This window comes from Ovis aries, chromosome 7 (genome assembly GCF_016772045.2).
Source record: "Ovis aries strain OAR_USU_Benz2616 breed Rambouillet chromosome 7, ARS-UI_Ramb_v3.0, whole genome shotgun sequence".
In the NCBI taxonomy this organism is placed as follows: Eukaryota; Metazoa; Chordata; class Mammalia; order Artiodactyla; family Bovidae; genus Ovis; species Ovis aries.
Window position 1 is genome coordinate 83,391,515 of NC_056060.1, and position 17,710 is coordinate 83,409,224.

The window sequence follows — 17,710 nt, forward strand, 5'->3', positions numbered from 1 at the left end:
TTTCTCTAATGATGTCCACAATCAATGCGGACAGTGACTGCAGCCACAAAATTAAATTTCCTTGCTCCTTGAAAGGAAAGTTATAACAAATCTAGATAGTGTATTAAAAAGCAGAGACATCACTTTCCTGACAGAGGTCCATATAGTCAAAGCTATGGTTTTTCCAGTAGTCGTGCATGAATGTGAAAGTTGAATGATATAGAAGACTGAGCACTGCAGAACGGATGCTTTTGAACTGTGATGCTGGAGAAGACTCTGGAGAGTCCCTTGGATAGCAAAGAAATCAAACCAGTCAGTCCTAAAGGAAATCAACCCTAAATATTCATTGGAATGACTGGTGCTGAAGCTGAAGCTTCAGTACTTTGCCCACCTAATGCAAAGAGCCGACTCATTGGAAAAGACCCTGATGCTGGGACAGATTGAGGGCAAGAGGAGGGGTCGACAGAGGATGAGATGGTTGGATGGCATCACCGACTCAATGGACATGAGTTTGGGCAAACTCAGGGAGATAGTAAAGGAGAGGGAAGCCTGGCGTGGTGTAGTTCATGGGGTCACAGAGAGTTGGACATGACTTAGCAACTGAACAATGACAAGTGGTTGTGAGTGTTTTTCTCTGTTGATGTCCAACTGTGTATTGAAGAAAGTGAGAGAAAGGATGCACCACCTGCTAATCTGGAATTTATTTAAAGATTTAGTTAATTAATTTCATTTAAACTTAAGGAAGTCACTGCAGTGTATGTTCCTCTCCTTGCTTCTTTTTATTCTACTGAACAAAAAACTTGATCAGGTACTATCTCTAACTTGTAAAAATATGATTAGAAATTTTAAAATACACTGAGTTTTTGCATTCTTAAATATTTCTTAACTGAGGAGGAGTGGTATAGGTAATGAAAAGGTGATTCTTATTCTCTAGAGTGACAGAAACAGCCAAAGTGACTTCAGGAGATAGAAATCTTAGGCTGGTTGTCTACAAAAGAAATTGCTATTGTAAGTCCATGATTAAGCCAGACTGACTGCTCCTTCTTAAAATACAAGTTTTGATTACCTAAAGGTAATCTTCTGTAGGACTCCACTTCTGGTGTTGCCATACCTGCTTCCTCACCAATGTGTAATGCAAAATAGGTGAATGCAGCTTTTTTTAAAAAAATTAAACCATTTTGGATATTTCTTACATTTGTCAAAGAGGCCTAGTCTCATGGCATTTGGTAGTTCTCTGGAGTAAGGGGATGGGGATGCAGAGCACATTCACTTTCTATTGTTAAGTGATTATACAAAGATTGCTGGGGAAGGTGAAGGTAGATATGTGATTAATGATCACTAGCAATGGCACCCCACTCCAGTACTCTTGCCTGGAAAATTCCATGGACAGAGGAGCCTGGAAGGCTGCAGTCCATGGGGTCGCTGAGGGTGGGACACAACTGAGCAACTTCACTTTCCCTTTTCACTTTCTTGCATTGGAGAAGGAAATGGCAACCCACTCCCATGTTCTTGCCTGGAGAATCCCAGGGACGGGGGAGCCTGGTGGGCTGCTGTCTATGGGGTCGCACAGAGTCGGACACGACTGAAGTGACTTAGCAGCAGCAGCAGCGGTGGTTTTATTGTTTGAACCAAAATATCTGAGGAGAATCCTTCCCTGGATTACAAATATGTGACTCTGTTACAGGAGAAAATGTCCACCTTGGTTCTGGTGATGGGCAACCCAAAGATTCTGGGCCCCTTCCTCAAATGGAGAAGAAGCTCAAGTGTACAGTTGAAGGCTGTGACCGGACATTTGTGTGGCCAGCTCACTTTAAGTACCACCTCAAAACTCATCGGTGAGCAAACCCAAAATTCCATATTTGAAATGTTCCATATCAGGAATGTTGATGTTTCTGAAGGAACTTGACAGAAATCCCCCCACTTGACAGATTAAAGGAAAGCAGGGGCTCCAGCTCACTTGTGGTTAAGATGGCTTTTGTTCTTTAATAGAGACATTTGCATTGTCTCATTTACCTTGTTCTTGACAGATATTTAATAAGACATTTGTCACCTAAATGTCTTAGAGCAAGAGTTCTCAAAATCTCATCATAAAACTTAATTTTTGGAGAACTTAATAATACATAAGCTTAAACTCTATTCTGAACCTATGAAATCAATATTTTCAAGAAATAGGGAATCTGTAGTTTTAACAAACTTAAAGTGATTCTCCTACATCCAGATTTGGGATTTACTGTCCGTTTTGAGAGTCAATAGGAGCTTTGACTTGTTCTCTCTAGCAGAGAGCATTTTCAGGCTTTGTTGCTTATGTGATTTTTTTTTCCTGCAGAAACGACCGCTCCTTTATTTGCCCTGCAGCAGGTTGTGGGAAAAGTTTCTATGTACTACAGAGGCTGAAGGTGCACATGAGAACCCACAATGGGGAGAAGCCCTTTGTGTGCCCTGAGTCCAACTGTGGTAAGCAGTTCACTACAGCTGGAAACCTGAAGAACCACCTGCGCATTCACACAGGTGTGTGTAACCTCAGCACTCCTGCAGGCCGTCTGCTGCTTGGCTCAGCGCTTGCTGGCTATCCTTAGTGGGTGAAGATTGGGGTTGTTGCTAGAACTCTGAAGATGAAATTTCTTTTTTTCAGATGCCTCAGGGCACCTCTTCGTGAGAATGAACAGTTTGATTTCTGCCTCTAGTAGCCTTAAACAGAAAGGGGATATAAGGCCTTCTCTAATAACAATGATTTGATGAGATTTGGACAGAAGTGAGTCTTTCCAGATATCCTTGAACATTACATAGTTTTAATTTTGGTCATTAACATTTATTAAGTTACATAAAGCACACAGATCCTATTTTAGGCACTATCTGGGGTAAGGTGAGGGGAAGTACAAAAGCTAAAATTAATCCCTGACTTTGAGTTAACTTTTTTGTTAGAACCTCACAGCCTGAGAAACAGAATGGAAAAGGGTCTTGTTTTGGGGCAAACAGCATGTTAATATCAAAGGAGCAGACTAAAGATACCCTGACTTCTTAATCTAAAAGTTTAAGGGTAACTTTCTGAACCCCTTGACCAAGCTGTACTAACTCTCTTGCCAGAGCTTAATCTTAATCATTAAACCTAAACTACTACCATAGGATGTGTAACTATTCTTCCCACTTTGTTGCTACTTTGTTGCTTCTTCTCTTTCTTTTCCTTGTTTATTCTTGCCTTGCTAAAATGACAGCAGGTACAAATAAACCCCATTTAGAAAGTGAAAGCCAAGGTGAAGCCACATGTGTTCTGGGGATTTCCTCTAGATTGACATTACCACTGGGATATGTTTTAGAAAAGAATAGCTCTGTTCTCAGCTCGTTCTTGAAAGGATAAACTATTCTTGCTCCAAGAAAGCAGTTTGAATAAAAGAACAAGAAAAACATCTAGCTGAATAGCTAAGGAAAGTAGAATTCACTATGCCTTATTAAATTCAGTAACCTCTTTATCCTTGTGCCTCTCATCTTTGTAGCATTTGATAAAACTGAACATCATTTATTCAGAGTGTGACCTGATTTTCTCTCTTCATTCTGACTCTTGCTAGCTCTCCCTCGTTAATCCAGTTGTGGACCAATTTCAGAATTTTGAGTTTCTCCCATTTTACTCGATATGGTCTCTTTGCAATCAATCTCAGGCTTCAATTTAATAATTTCTTTTTGGATGCCTCACAGATCTGACTCTCAGTAATTAGCATAGTAATAAAATTAGCATTTATTGAGGCAATTTAATATGTACCAATTTTCAAGGTACCTTCATGCTTTAGATATTGTGTTTATTGATGGAGAAACAGAAGGAACTTGTCCAGTATTATGCAGCTCGGAAATGGTAGAGCTGGGATTTGAATTCTGGTATGACCCCAGAGCTCTTCCAAGTATTTTATTTTTAAGTGCTGACAACGCATTTTATCTCAGATGTCAGAATTGACCTCAACTCTTTTTTAGTAGTAACGGTAGTAATTAAAGCTGCCAGTTTTAGTGGTTTACCATGAAGACTGCTGTGTACCAGGCACTGTACTTAATATATTTAACTTGTATTTTTTCATCGAATCCTCAAAATAATCTTTTGAGGTTGTATTATGTTAATTTTATAGATTTTCAAAAAACTAATTCTCAGAGATGTTTAATATTTTCTCCACGCTGATAAATGGTCGTGGCAAGACTGGAACTCAGGATTAACTGGCTCGTGCTCTTTAACCATTCTGCAGCAATGTCTCTTGAACCTCCAGTCTTCTTTATCTCAGCAAAATCACCGTCCTCTCAGTTTCTGAACAGGAAGGCCGTCTCACCTAAGCCAGCTTGATGAAGAGATTTGTGCCACTAGATTCTGGTGAATCGTTTTTGAAATCCTCTTTTTCTAAGGTTCTTGAGTTCATCTTGTTAAACATTTAACCTTATTTATTAACTGGAATTTTCTGTTTTCCTGACATTCTGTCATATATATGAGTGTATTTTTTACTCATTTGGCAACTTTTGGAGTGCATAGCATTCTGAGGTTAGTGTGAGTATACAGATATGCTTTCCAGAAAGTTACAGACCACTGGGAAATCATAAGCCTTAAACTGTGTGGTACAGTCTGAAAGAACGGTGCAGTCAGAGCTGTGCTCCTCCCTCCATTAAGGCCCAGCTCCTGTCTTGTCACCATGCCAGCCTTACTTGCTGAGTTTCCATGTTTCTCCTTTACTCTCTCACACTGTCACACTCATAACAGTTCTGATACCGGATGTGTTTTCCTAAACCAAGCAGTTCTCTGCAACACCAACTGAGCAACTGAATTCTGACACTTAAGATAGTGTCAGATCCCACATGCTCAGCCTCACAAGACTGCCACTTACTTCAGATGTCAGTTTCAACCTCAGTCTGACTTGGCTACAGTTGGAGGTTCCCATGACAACCTCCTCCCCCACTTTGGATTTGATTATTTGCTAGAACAGCTCACCGAAATCAGGGAAATGTGTTACCAGTTTATTAAGTAATAAAGGATATGATAAAGGGTACAGATGAGTAGCCAGATAAAGAAAGAGATGCATGAGGGTGAAGTCCGGAAGAGTCCCAAGCATAGGAGCTTCTGTCCCTGGGGAGTTGGGGTGTGCCACTTTCTTGGCACATAGACCTGTTCACCAGCCCAGAGGCTCTCTGAACTCTGTACTTTTGGGAATTTTATGGAGGTTTCATCACGTAGGCATGATTCATCATTAACCCATTCCCAGGCTGTCTCTCCTCTCTGGAAACTGGAGGTGGAGCTGAAATTTCCAAGCTTCTAATCTAGTGACTAGCCGCCACCTAGGAGCCCACCAAGAGTCATCTCGTTAGAACACCTAGGAATTCCAAGGGGTTAGGAACTCTGTGTCAGGAATCATGATCAAAGACCAAATATTAGAACAGCAGATTATCCTAGTGCTGTCAGCACTGAAAAAATTACACGGGGTTTAGGAGCTCTGTGCTAGGAGCTGGGATCCATGTCTAAATGTTAGAACATAAAATTCTCCAAGCACCCCTGTTTGTACAAAGCGTTTTAAGAGCTTTGTGTCAGGAACCAGAGGCAAAGACCAATATATACTTATTTCACACTTGTCATTTTCTAAACTTGCTCTGGGCACTCTCAGTTTCAAGGAAGGCTGTGTTCATACTAGTTCTTGTGCCTGAAATTTCCTTTCATCCTTGTCACTTTTTAAGAGCAACTTAAATACAGCTTTTTAAAAAAATTTAACCACAATAGGAATTTCTTCCCTTTATAAATACATGTAAGCAGTTTTTTATAAAGGAATTTATATTAAAGTTATGAATATGTTTATTTCTCACTGAGTTGTGACCCTTGGGAACTTTGGACTGCATCTCTTATTTTTTCATTTTTATTTTGAAATATAGATTCATGAAGAGTCACAAAAAAAGTACAAAGAATTCTATTTGTGCTTCACCCAGCTTCTGCCCAAAGTGCCATGTAGCCATAGTGCAGTATCAGAGCCAGAAAGTCAGTAGTACTGTCAGGCTTCAGTTTTCACCATGCATCTTTCATTTTTAAAATAACAATAATGTAGAAAATGAGAATTACAGAAAAGCACAAAGAAGAAAGTAAACCATAATACCACTATTGTGATATAAGTACTGTTAACACATTGTAACAGATTTTTCTGTATATCTCTGACTAGACAATTGTTTTTATAAGATGGGGTTATGTAATACCTGTTTTATAAGCTTTAAAAATATGTATTCTTAATCTTAAAACTGAATCTTTAAGAATTGATGTAAGAGCATATACACTTTTCTTGATTTTCTCAGAAGGGATGGTAAGAAGGTGGCTCAGTGCAGCTGGGGCTCAGCCCATGAGGAGGGAGAAGGAGGTATTATGTTCAGAGGCAGCCACTCTAAAGAAAAGGGGGGTGGTGGGGTGGAGCTATGTATCAGAAGATCACTGAGGGGATACCTGCTGGATAGTCCAGTTGAAATATATAGTGTGAATTCAATAAATCAGAGTAAGTGATTGAAAGCAGGAATAGATTGGTGGGAAAAGAGAATAAAAGTCATTTCATCAAAAGACTGAGTCTTTATCTCATTTTTTGTCTCTAGGAGAGAAGCCTTTCCTTTGTGAAGCCCAAGGATGTGGCCGTTCCTTTGCTGAGTATTCTAGCCTTCGAAAACATTTGGTGGTTCACTCAGGTATCCATTCATAGATTTCAGGGAAGATGGAGAGCCAAAGGGTAAAAGGTTAGGGTAGTAGTATAAAGAAATCTAAAGAGAAACAGATGCCTTGCTTTCCTCCCTTTCTTGACAGAAATCAAGGCCCTTGATACTTACCTTCAAAGGGTCATATAATCAAGGGGAAAAGAACATAAGTATTATTTTCAGCTGAGCTATTGAACTGCTTTCTGATTGAGACCTTCTCTGAGGAAATCAATAAATTTACTTGGCAGTACACTAGGTACTTCTTCATTACATCAGATATGGTACATGGAGTTATTCAGAGACTTGCCAAGGCAGAAGTGAACTCGAAGTAGAGTGAGATTCTAGAATGGAATCAGGAACTTGTTCAAATGGCTAGCCATGGAAAGCAAAGGGAAGCCAGAATGAGAGGAATGGAGAGAAGGAACTAGAAATTATTTGTCATGAAGACAACAGAGCAGTTCAGTGGCAGCAAGGGAGTTGGAGAGGTATAATGAGTCAGGGATGTGAATTTTAGAGCTGAGATCCTAGGGGTAGAGCAGGGTTTTAGTATGACAAATTCTAAGCAGAGGTAGCAAACTAGCAGTCAGTGGGTTAGATGTGGACTTCCAGGTGTGTTTTGTTTGGCTTATAGAGTGTTTTCATTTTATTGTTCTTTATTTTGTTATGTAAAATTTTGTCAAACTTACATAAAAATAAAGAAAAATACTTTTTTATGTAACAATAATGCCGTTACCATAATCTATCAAAATTAACAATAACACCTTGGTTTTATCTCAGACTCAGTCCATGTTTAATTTTTTTCCAGTTGTCTCAAAGACGTCTTTTAAAGTGGATTTGTTTAAATCAGGACCCAAAAAAGGTCCAGTTGTTGCACTTGACTAGTAAGTCCTGAATATAGATCTGTCTATACTTTCTGATTTTCATGTTCTAGACTTACAGCACAACAGAGTCAGTCAGGTCCTATAGTTCATCTCACATTCTGGATGTGTTGGTTTACCTCATTTTGTGTCATTTAACTTGTTCCCGGTATTTCCTAAAAGGTTCAAAGGTTTTGGCAAGGATATATGATGTGTGATTGTATGTGTTTCATTTTGCATCACCTCAGGAGACGCACAGAGCTTGGTTGTCACAAGTGATCAGTTGGTTCAGGTGGTTAACACCTTAATCCCCTCATTGTAACGTTCCCTTGCAACCTTTTGGCTTATGATTTCATCTTTGATTTTTTTTTTTTTTAATTTTAAAATCTTTAATTCTTACATGTGTTCCCAAACATGACCCCTTCCCAACATCTTTGAATATGCCTAAATTTGTTACTTCATTGGGGTTATAAGATGTTAATTTTTCTAATTTTGTTATTCACATTTGTTAGCTGGAATTATTCTATATAATAGATATCTATTGACTAGGATTATTTGGTAATTTGCACATGAAAGGATAAATATGTAATTCTTTTAACTGAGTTTTCAGAATAAGAAGTTGGTGCTCTGATTACTTTTAGTAGTATTATTTTCACTGCTTTTTCTTTCTCTTTTGATAGTATTATTTTGAATTCATGTGTTTCTGTATGTTCACTATATTTCAGTCTGTTATAGTTATTTTAAAAAATTAATTAATTTGGCTGCACCACATCTTAGCATGCAGTCTTCGATCTTCACTGCAGTATATGGGATCTTTAGCTGTTGTATGTGAACTCTTAGTTGCGGCATGTGGAATGTAGTTCCCCGACCAGGGACTGAACCAGACCCCCTGCATTGGGAGCTCGAAATCTTAGCCACTGGACCACCGGGGAAGTCCCCATTATAGTTACTTTTTAACAGCTTTTGGACCTATAATGTGTATACCTTAAAATTCACCTATTGTAAATATACACATCAGTGATTTTTTAGACAATATATAGGATTACAGTCATCCTCACAATCCAGTTATAGAACACTTGTATCACACCAGAAGTTCCTTTGTGCCCCTTTGCGGTCAGTTCCTCCTCCCACCCCACATCCAGGCAATCATTGACCAGCTTTTGGCCTCTATAGATTTTGTCTCTTCTGGAAATTTCCTGGTCATTTCACTTAGTTTTTGCTATCTACTACTAAGACGTAGGCCAAGAGTCTTTGACGCTGCCCTAGGTGTGGTTGTCAGGGTAGGTAAAATGGAGGTGGAGGGTTTCAGACTTGAGGACATACGGGATGGTTCAGATCATTGTGTACAAGAACGACCAGTGTGAATGTTGAAGGCTGAGAGTTGTGGCAGGAAATGAGATAAAGGTGTATGATGAATCTAGGGTTGGAATCCTTGAGGATAGTACATGTCCTTGAGGTTCATGGAAGACTATATCTGAAAGGAGTAGGAAATGTTCTGTGTCTGCCATGATCTTATACCAGAGAGGTGGTTTTGTGGAAGCAGCAGACCAGTGGGTCTGGAGAGCCTCGGAGGCTGGGAGCAGTGAGTATGCTAAGCCCACCTGGTGGCTTCCAGCCTTCCCCCAGGGACTAACAGTTGAGAGCCTGGGGAATGCGAAAAGGAGCAGCCTCTTCATGTTTAGTTTGACATCCTCTGGGCTTCTCCATCTAGGGCTTGAGTCCATTCTCTTGCTGTCAGAAATGTACCCTGTCTTTTCGGTCTGTGTTTCAGGAGAGAAGCCACATCAATGTCAAGTCTGTGGGAAGACCTTCTCTCAGAGTGGGAGCAGGAATGTGCACATGAGAAAGCATCACTTGCAGATGGGAGCAGCTGGGAGTCAAGAGCAGGAACCAGCTGGTAAGGAGAAGAAGGTAGAGGGAGGGCTATATTTTGGGGGTTCAAAGAGGCAAATAACTGGCCTGTCTAATATGGGAATTTTCTGTTTTGGGTAGAGAGACTGGTTTCATTTGGTAGACTAGTGGTTTCCAAATTTAGCTGTACAGTAAAATTGTTTGCAGGTTTTTAAAACGTACATTTTATATTGCTTATCTACCCCTCCCATCTAGCAACACCAAACAACCTGATAAATGAGATTCCTTGGGAGTAAAACCCCAGAGTCTATAGTTTTAAAAGTTCCTCTAGCAAATTTGGTGGTAACTGGTGCTGATGCATGAACTAGCACTTGTGTCACTGTGGTGAAGATTTCTGTATGACAGTAGTTTAAGCATTTTTTACTTATCAGTTATGACTCCCTTTTTTTTACCCTAACTTAAATTTGATAATACATTTTATTGTTACTCCTTTCCATGTCTTTCCTTAATCATTCTATTCTGAATACTCGTTTTTAGGGATGCACCCATCCTATTTCGTATGTTAATTATCCAGATGCTGATCACAAATAAGGGTATTTATCCATGAGGCTGATTTCTTCCCTTCTAGGTTTATTTTTGCTTCCCAAATGTAAGTGAAATAGGAGGTGACATCCGAGATACAAGTTAACTTTTAGTTCTGAAAGAAAAGGCCAGCTTCCCCTGAAGGAAAATGGGGACCAGGCACAGCCTTGAGTGCTGTATGTCTCTCACATCCTATTCTCTGTGCAGCTGAGCCACTAATGGGCAGTAGTTTGCTTGAAGAGGCTTCAGTAACCAGTAAAAACCTGGTGTCTATGAATTCTCAGCCCAGCCTTGGTGGAGAGTCCTTGAACCTACCAAATACCAATTCTATCCTAGGAGTTGATGATGGTAAGACTTTCAACTCGCCTTTATTTGGGGAAACTGGCTGCAACTAGGGACTAAGGAATGGGGTTGTCTCTGAAATGGAGGTTTTAATTAATTTCATTTCTTGTGAGTAGAAATGGCATGATTACCATTTGTGTTGTCTCTGAAGTGGATAAGTGAATATTTAAGAAAAAATTTTTTTCATTGAAAAGATAATGTAACAAAAGAATTAAAAGTTTTAAGAAGAAAATTATCCATAATCCTAGCATCCTAGCCCAACTATTTCTATCTTTCCTATTGCAGTTATGGAAGAACTTAACTTTTAAAACATTTAAACAGAACATAACCAGGTTTTACAGAGGAGAATTAAAGCAATTTTTCCATACCTTCAAAAGCCATATCTTCTGGAGAAAAGAAAGGGCTCTGTAGGAAACAGTTGCTCCTCTCTGGTATAGAAAGTTCACCCAAGTTACACAGGCCAGGCCCTCTTCTCTGAAAAACTTAACAGGTGAGGTCAGCATGCATTTATTCAGTGCCTACTTGTGTACCTGGCACCATGGGAAAGATAAAAGTAGAAGACAGGGACCTTAAAATCTAGTTGAAAAGTCAAAACTTACATTTGGGAAACAACGCTGAGTGAGTAGAAGGTAGTGTTTTAAGCAAACATTAAGTTATGTGGTATCCTGGAAGAGCAATGTAAACTAGAAAACCCCTCTTAATTTATTTGAGAGCTAAGTGGTTTATGTGTAAGCTGTTTGCAGAAGATCTTCATGGTGATTCTGCTGATAAACATTTAATAAGTCAGATCCTGTGTTTTCCTTACTCATACCCCAGTCAGTTTTGGGTATAAAGACCATATTTGTATAACTTACATATGGAGCGTACAAGGCCCAGAGTGTGCTTCCACAATAAGCCTCTTCTGTTTCATAAATGATACTGAAGCATGAGGCATAGAAATGGCATGGAGCTCCTTAGCCAGCCTTAAGGAAGATCTCAGAGGAGGAAGAGACAATGAGTAGGAACCTTGGAGCCAGGTTTAAGCACTTGACCAGCACCTACTGTGCTGTTTCCATTACTGGTGACTGCTTTGCTGGTTGGCTCTGGGTCCCTGATTCATATGCAGTTTAATCCAGTTAATAGTGCTGAAGCCACATTACTCAAAATTCGTGTATTGAGAAATGGTCAGCAGTTACATCAAGATTCTTTACCTTTTCTTCCCATCTCCCTTTTGTAATACTTTCCAAATTCACTGATAATGATAATCAGGCAGGAATTAATTTGGAAGAAACAGGAATGTGGGATTCAGTTTTTTAGGGAACAGCTTTGAGAGTTCTTAAGGAGGGACTTGCTGATGAAGGTAGGGAAACCTTTGGATTCACTTTGCACTAAAACCTCGTTCTGCCGTTTCAGAGGTGCTTGCTGAAGGATCCCCACGCCCCCTGTCTTCAGTGCCTGATGTGACCCATCACCTGGTGGCCATGCAGTCAGGGAGGCAGTCGTTCGAGGTTTCTGTCTTAACTGCTGTAAATCCACAGGAGGTAAAGCTGTCTCTTGCCCTTTGTTTCTGTGGAGAGTAAGGTGCGGACTGATTGGGGGTCTACTTCAGAGGATCTGAAAAACATTCTTGTTTCCCTTTCCTGGAGACTTTGACTAGAGTATCTTCCTTTAAGCTAACCTGAACGTTAGGGTCTCCTGAATTGAGAAATTGGTCATTCACATCTGGGGCGCTCAACTTAGTTTCCTTGTTACACATGCCCTAATATATCATTCATTTTGCCAGAGTTGTTTGTCTGGGAGATAACCAGGCTGAACCAACTGAGCATATGGGAATGTGTCCACTTGTTTGTTGAGTAAGAACTATTATCTAAATCAAAGAGGGCTTTTAGGTTGATTCTAAGCACCCCTTACTCTATTTGTTTGGTTCTAATCCAGAAAACAGAATGAAAACCAGTCGGGCTTCTAGAATCTTCTGATTGTCCTTTTACTGGCCTTGTGTTGTGGAGGTAGATGACTTCATCATGAGCTTATTTTATATGCACATGCTTTTCCCAAAGCCTTTATATCCTGGCTTTGGCATTAGAGTATCTCTTACTTTTCATTATAACCTTTAGACCACAGTCCACCATTACAGCGTCTATTTGAGTAGTCGTAATTTTTCTGTAATATTTCTGAGGATACCCAAGTTCACAAGGCTCTGAGCATGCTGTTTTTGCCAGAACCCTTCCTTGTATTTATCATTGTGACCCATTGTTTCATTGTTGCTTATGTTATATTGAAAGCTTTTGTTATTTGTTATCATTGGTTCTTTCCTAAGTCTCCTTCTCCTGGTGACTGTTTTGAAACATGTCTCAAGTGGAGCCTTGCTTTATTTTTTCCTTGCTTCATATATCTGTCTAAAATTTTTTTTATGGAAGTTTTCAAAACTTTCACCGAGTAAGAGATTAGTATAATGAACCCAGGTAGGTATCAACCCATCTTCAACAATTAACTGTCTACTATTCTTGTCACTCCCCTCCTACTGTTTGCTGTTGATGTTTTTATTTATACTGGAGTATTTTAAATCAGATCACAGACATTTCACCTGTAAATATTTCAATATATACCTCTAACAGATAAAGTTTTTCATAATTATATCTGTATCATACCCAGTAAAATTAACAACAATTTATTGGTATCTGCTGATATTTAGCCTTTTAAATTTTTTCTCAGAAATATCTTTTTATGGTTGGTTGATTTGAATTAGGATTCAAACAAAGCCTATATATTGCATTTGATTAATAATTATTTTTTTATTTCTAATAGGCCACCCCTCTTTTTTTCAGTATAGCTATCTATTTAAGGAATTGGATTATTTGTCTTGTATAATTTCCCACATTTTTATTTTAGCTGATTGACTCCCTTTGTTGCTTGATACACTTCTCTATCCACAGATATCCTGGAAACTGGTAGTTACATTTAGGGGCTTGATTAGGTTTTTGTTTGTTTTTCCCTTGGCAAGAATATTTTGTTGGTGGTTCTCTTACTTCCTACTAGGTTTCATCAGGAGAGACATGATATTCAGTTGTTCTCTTACAGATCTCAAGATTGACCAGTGGGTTATGTAAAAGCTTTAGCAACCATTACTTATCATGGCCTAGATCTCTTTTTTCATTAGGGCTTAAACAGTGATATCCTGATTCTCTTTTTTCCTTCTGCTTTTATTAACTATGATTCTTCTATAAAAGAAATACCTTCATTAACTATTGGGTTGAATAGTTCAGGAAAATCATTTCCTTCTCTTTGTACTTAGTATAAATTACTTGACATACAAATCCACAACACTCAGTGTTTTCTTTTTTGAAATGTTTGAAACTTTGGAGCTTTTCTCTCCCATACACTAAATACCTTTTTTAATTGAAGCACTCCATATTACCCCAAATAAATGCCAAATGTATGAAGACTTAATTCATTCAACAGATACTAATATATGTATCTTTAAATATTTCAGTATATACCTCTAACAGATAAATAGTTTTTCATAATTATATTTTTACCATACCCAATAAAATTAACAACAATTTATTGATATCCTCTGATACTTAGCACAAGGCACCCAGCTGGGTACTAGTTATATAGTAGTAAATACAATCTCTGCCTCAAAGAGTTTATAGTCAGAGTTAGGACCTCTACCTTTTATAACTCCATAGTTATATAAATGATGGCCCTGCAGTTGTGCTGTGTAGAGAGTTTAGAATGGGAAGGGCAACAGGTCAATAACCAGCAGATTTTATTCACGGTAGTCGTGCTAGTCTTGGGGGAAGTCATGGAATAAATTTTGGAGCTTAAGTTGAGACCTGAGGGATGAATAGCAATCATCTTGATGGAGATGTGGGAGGGATTTGGAAGAAATTGAACAGGTATAAAGGCAGCAGTATGTACAAAGGCAGAAGGTGAGAGGGAGCATGCCCAGCTATGGAACCACAACGGGTTGAGTGTAATGGACTTGGAATGGAGAGAAAGGTGTGGAATGGAAAAATGAGAGCAGGAAAGACAAACTGGTTCCTCTCTTGGGAGGGTCTTACAGGACATGATTTTATCCTGGGGGCACTGGGGAGACATGACATGTTTTTAAATGGGGTATGACATGGTCAGTTTTGTGTATGCATGAAGTCCAATAATAGTACATTTGTTCTCTTGAACATGGAATTGGCTTCAAAGTGTCCTTGTCTGGGTGATGCTCACTGACAGCCTCAGGCAGACACAATAACACAAACTGCCTTAAAAAAGGAAAAGAAAACTTGGCCTTCACCCCAGGAGAACACAAGGGCCTATAATGGAAGCCTCAGACGCTTAATTGTGGATGCCACCAGAGGGACGTGCCATTCTTAGATGCAGCTGAACATCCTGCATGATCACGTGTTCCTCATGGATCCTTCAGTTCAGTTCAGTTCAGTTCAGTTGCTCAGTTGTGTCCGACTTTTTGAGACCCCATGAATTGTAGCACACCAGGCCTCCCTGTCCATCACCATCTCCCGGAGTTCACTCAGACTCACGTCCATCGAGTCCGTGATGCCATCCAGCCATCTCATCCTGGGTCGTCCCCTTCTCCTGCCCCCAATCTCTCCCAGCATCAGAGACTTTTCCAGTGAGTCAACTCTTCGCATGAGGTGGCCAAAGTACTGGAGTTTCAGCTTTAGCATCATTCCTTCCAAAGAAATCCCAGGGTTGATCTCCTTCAGAATGGACTGGTTGGATCTCCTTGCAGTCCAAGGGACCCTCAGGAGTCTTCTCCAACACCACAGTTCAAACGCATCAATTCTTCGGTGCTCAGCCTTCTTCACAGTCCAACTCTCACATGCATACATGACCACAGGAAAAACCATAGCCTTGACTAGACGGACCTTCGTCGGCAAAGTAATGTCTCTGCTTTTGAATATACTATCTAGGTTGGTCATAACTTTTCTTCCAAGGAGTGTGTATACAAATATAGCTTCTGTCTGAGCCTCACTTATTTTATTTTCCTTTACCCTACCACTGTTATTTTCCTGTCATCAAGGCATTTCCATTGCTTATCCCCTCCTTTTCCTTCTCAAGGTAAGCTTGTCACATTCTCCAGTACCTTTCATTTTTTTTCAAGCTGTCAGCCCCCAAAGGCTCCAGGCTTCATCTTCCTCATCCAGGGTCTAGCTACTAACTGACTTTTCTACCAGTGAATGAGGAGTATTGATTCCTTAGGGATTATTCTCAGATGCCAGAGCAAGAGAAGGCAGGAGCAAACCTTAAAACAACACATAGCCATTCCAAATTGTTTCTTAAAGATCACCATGCATTGTAGATCAGACCTGTAAGAATCTATTGATGGACTTCTAATTGGACCCCTGTAAATATGCTCTAAAAATAAAGATAACTTATCAAGAATATCAGAGAACAACCAAGTCAAGTATCAGAAATTATCATGGAAAATAGATGAACTACAAATGAACTCTTGCTCAGATGGTTCAGATTGGACAGTTTTGATTTTCCTTCAGGGTGGCCAGGTCTTCTGAGAATTAGAGGGTTCACTGTGTAGGCCCAGCAGAGACCCAAGGGCTTTTGACCTCTTATGGACTAACGGTCATCCCAAATGGGGTTCTGTAGCCCCACTGAGTTTACATTCTTGAACTTAAGAACCAGTATAAATGATTGCTAGCTAGCTTTGACTTTATCTTAGAATATTTCCCAATTTAAAAAGGAGGAAAACAGAAATGACCAATCGTTTAACATTTCTCAAAAGTGCCATTGCAAAGTTTGAGTGCAAACATGTGGCTATTGGTCTAGATTAAATACATACTATTCTTACCATTCTCTACCACATACCATTTTCTACCACACAGCATCAAATCAGATCTGTAGTTTCTTTCTCTAAGTTTTATGCTTTTCTTTAAATTTCTTTAACTTCCATACCATTACATCCTACTATGTAAATTACCTTCATCTAAATTAAGATCACCAAATATATCTCCAGCTCAGATTTTATTTGATTAGATTTTATAACAAGCTCAGTGTTTATCCTGTTTTCACTGTATTATTCCCATCTCATTTTGTTTTCATAATAAAATAGAACCCAGTTTCATCATTTATTATACAAAACCACTTTACAGTAGGAACCCTGGGTTTAGAGTAGAATGTTCACCCCATTGGAGATTCTCAGGCTTGTCTTCCTCATCACAGGAAAGGTATTTTAAGGCCAGGAAATCTCTGATTTTTCATGACTGGGTTGTAGTTTTCATGCAGAACCCCATTCCTTTTATTTCTACTTGAACCTGCAGCCTTTGGTTAACTGACTGTGGTTTAACAGTACCTTGGTTAACTGATTGATATAAGATTTTTGGTTCCACCAGTTCTGATTTGCTTGACTAGTGAGTGTGATTGCGCAAATAATTTGGCTTATAGAATATTATTATTATTATCAAGATATCTTACTGCCATAGTGGAAATGATAGCAACAAGTGGTCAAAGTGCTGTCCTAAGGTTAGTGTATAAAATGAGATCTATCAGTCTATGCATGTCTCTTGGAACTAGCTGTCCCTGACTCACCATTGTAGTGTATTCCCCACCCCCAGTTGTAAACCTTTCACTTAGTATGAGTTTTTTCCTATTATTCACTGGTAACTATTCCAGATTTGTTTTTAATCTCTTACAGTTACTAAACCAAGGAGATTTAACTGAAAGACGGACATGAGCCATGGGTGCTGACTCCTGGAAGAGCAGCTTTGTCTGATCCCAGAGTGCATTCAGTGGGAACAGGATGCTTATGGCTCACAATTTGCCAGAACCAAAACAAAAAAGGACCCCACTTTGCCTCTGTTCATCTTTTCTGGCCTAGAAGATGAATGTAGGAGAGCTTCTCTTCAGTTACCATCTGATGCAGACATGGAAGAAAGCAGTGAATATGGGCTGGGTAACTGGACCTACCTCTCTTCCCACTGCACAGTTTTGGGATAGACTTCTCCCAAAAGTGAGTTTGATTACATGTTGGCTGCAGTTTCTCAGTAAGACTGTTGAGGGGAGGTTTTCCTTTGAAGAGTTTTCATCCCAGACTGAGCTGTCTTTTCACTTGGGTGAACTAAATCCTGCCACCAACCATAAAACTTCACCAAGAAGTTCAGCTTTCAAGATGCCTTGTTGCTTTGGAGAAGGGTATGATGTCAGTCCTGTTGTGACATTCTCCCTTTAGCAACCTGAGTAAGAGACTCTCCGCCACTGGGCTGCAAAAAAATAAATTACTTGAATCCCTGCTTGGCCCAAGCTGAGGTACTATCTTGCCCTAATCACCTCTACTTGGCCACTTTGCTTTCTTTGTTTATGGAACATACAGTAGCATGTTAAGAGGTTGTTTTGGTTTTTTTTAAGTTAAAAATCATGATTCAGAGCTTCAATTGTTTTTCCTTGAAATAAAACAACTGGTCAGTTCTTTGGCT

At 39.4% G+C, this 17,710-nt stretch overlaps 1 protein-coding gene across 5 annotated transcripts in view; it reads left to right on the plus strand.

Annotated features, from left to right (window-relative positions):
* The window catches only part of ZNF410 (zinc finger protein 410), a 42,824-nt gene extending 25,122 nt beyond the window's left edge, over positions 1 to 17,702 (plus strand). For 2 of the 5 annotated variants that reach the window (XM_060418295.1, XM_004010780.5), the window contains 7 exons: positions 1,664 to 1,814; positions 2,306 to 2,487; positions 6,562 to 6,651; positions 9,286 to 9,411; positions 10,155 to 10,295; positions 11,682 to 11,809; positions 16,933 to 17,702. In XM_060418295.1, coding sequence (XP_060274278.1) covers positions 1,664 to 1,814; positions 2,306 to 2,487; positions 6,562 to 6,651; positions 9,286 to 9,411; positions 10,155 to 10,295; positions 11,682 to 11,809; positions 16,933 to 16,971 — 857 coding nt within the window. In that variant the 3' untranslated portion in view covers positions 16,972 to 17,702. Of the gene's footprint in view, positions 1 to 1,663; positions 1,815 to 2,305; positions 2,488 to 6,561; positions 6,652 to 9,285; positions 9,412 to 10,154; positions 10,296 to 10,574; positions 10,780 to 11,681; positions 11,810 to 16,932 lie in introns of those variants that run through there. The other 3 variants (XM_060418296.1, XM_004010781.5, XM_060418297.1) reach the window with 2 other exon arrangements.
* The last annotated feature ends 8 nt before the right edge of the window (positions 17,703 to 17,710 follow it).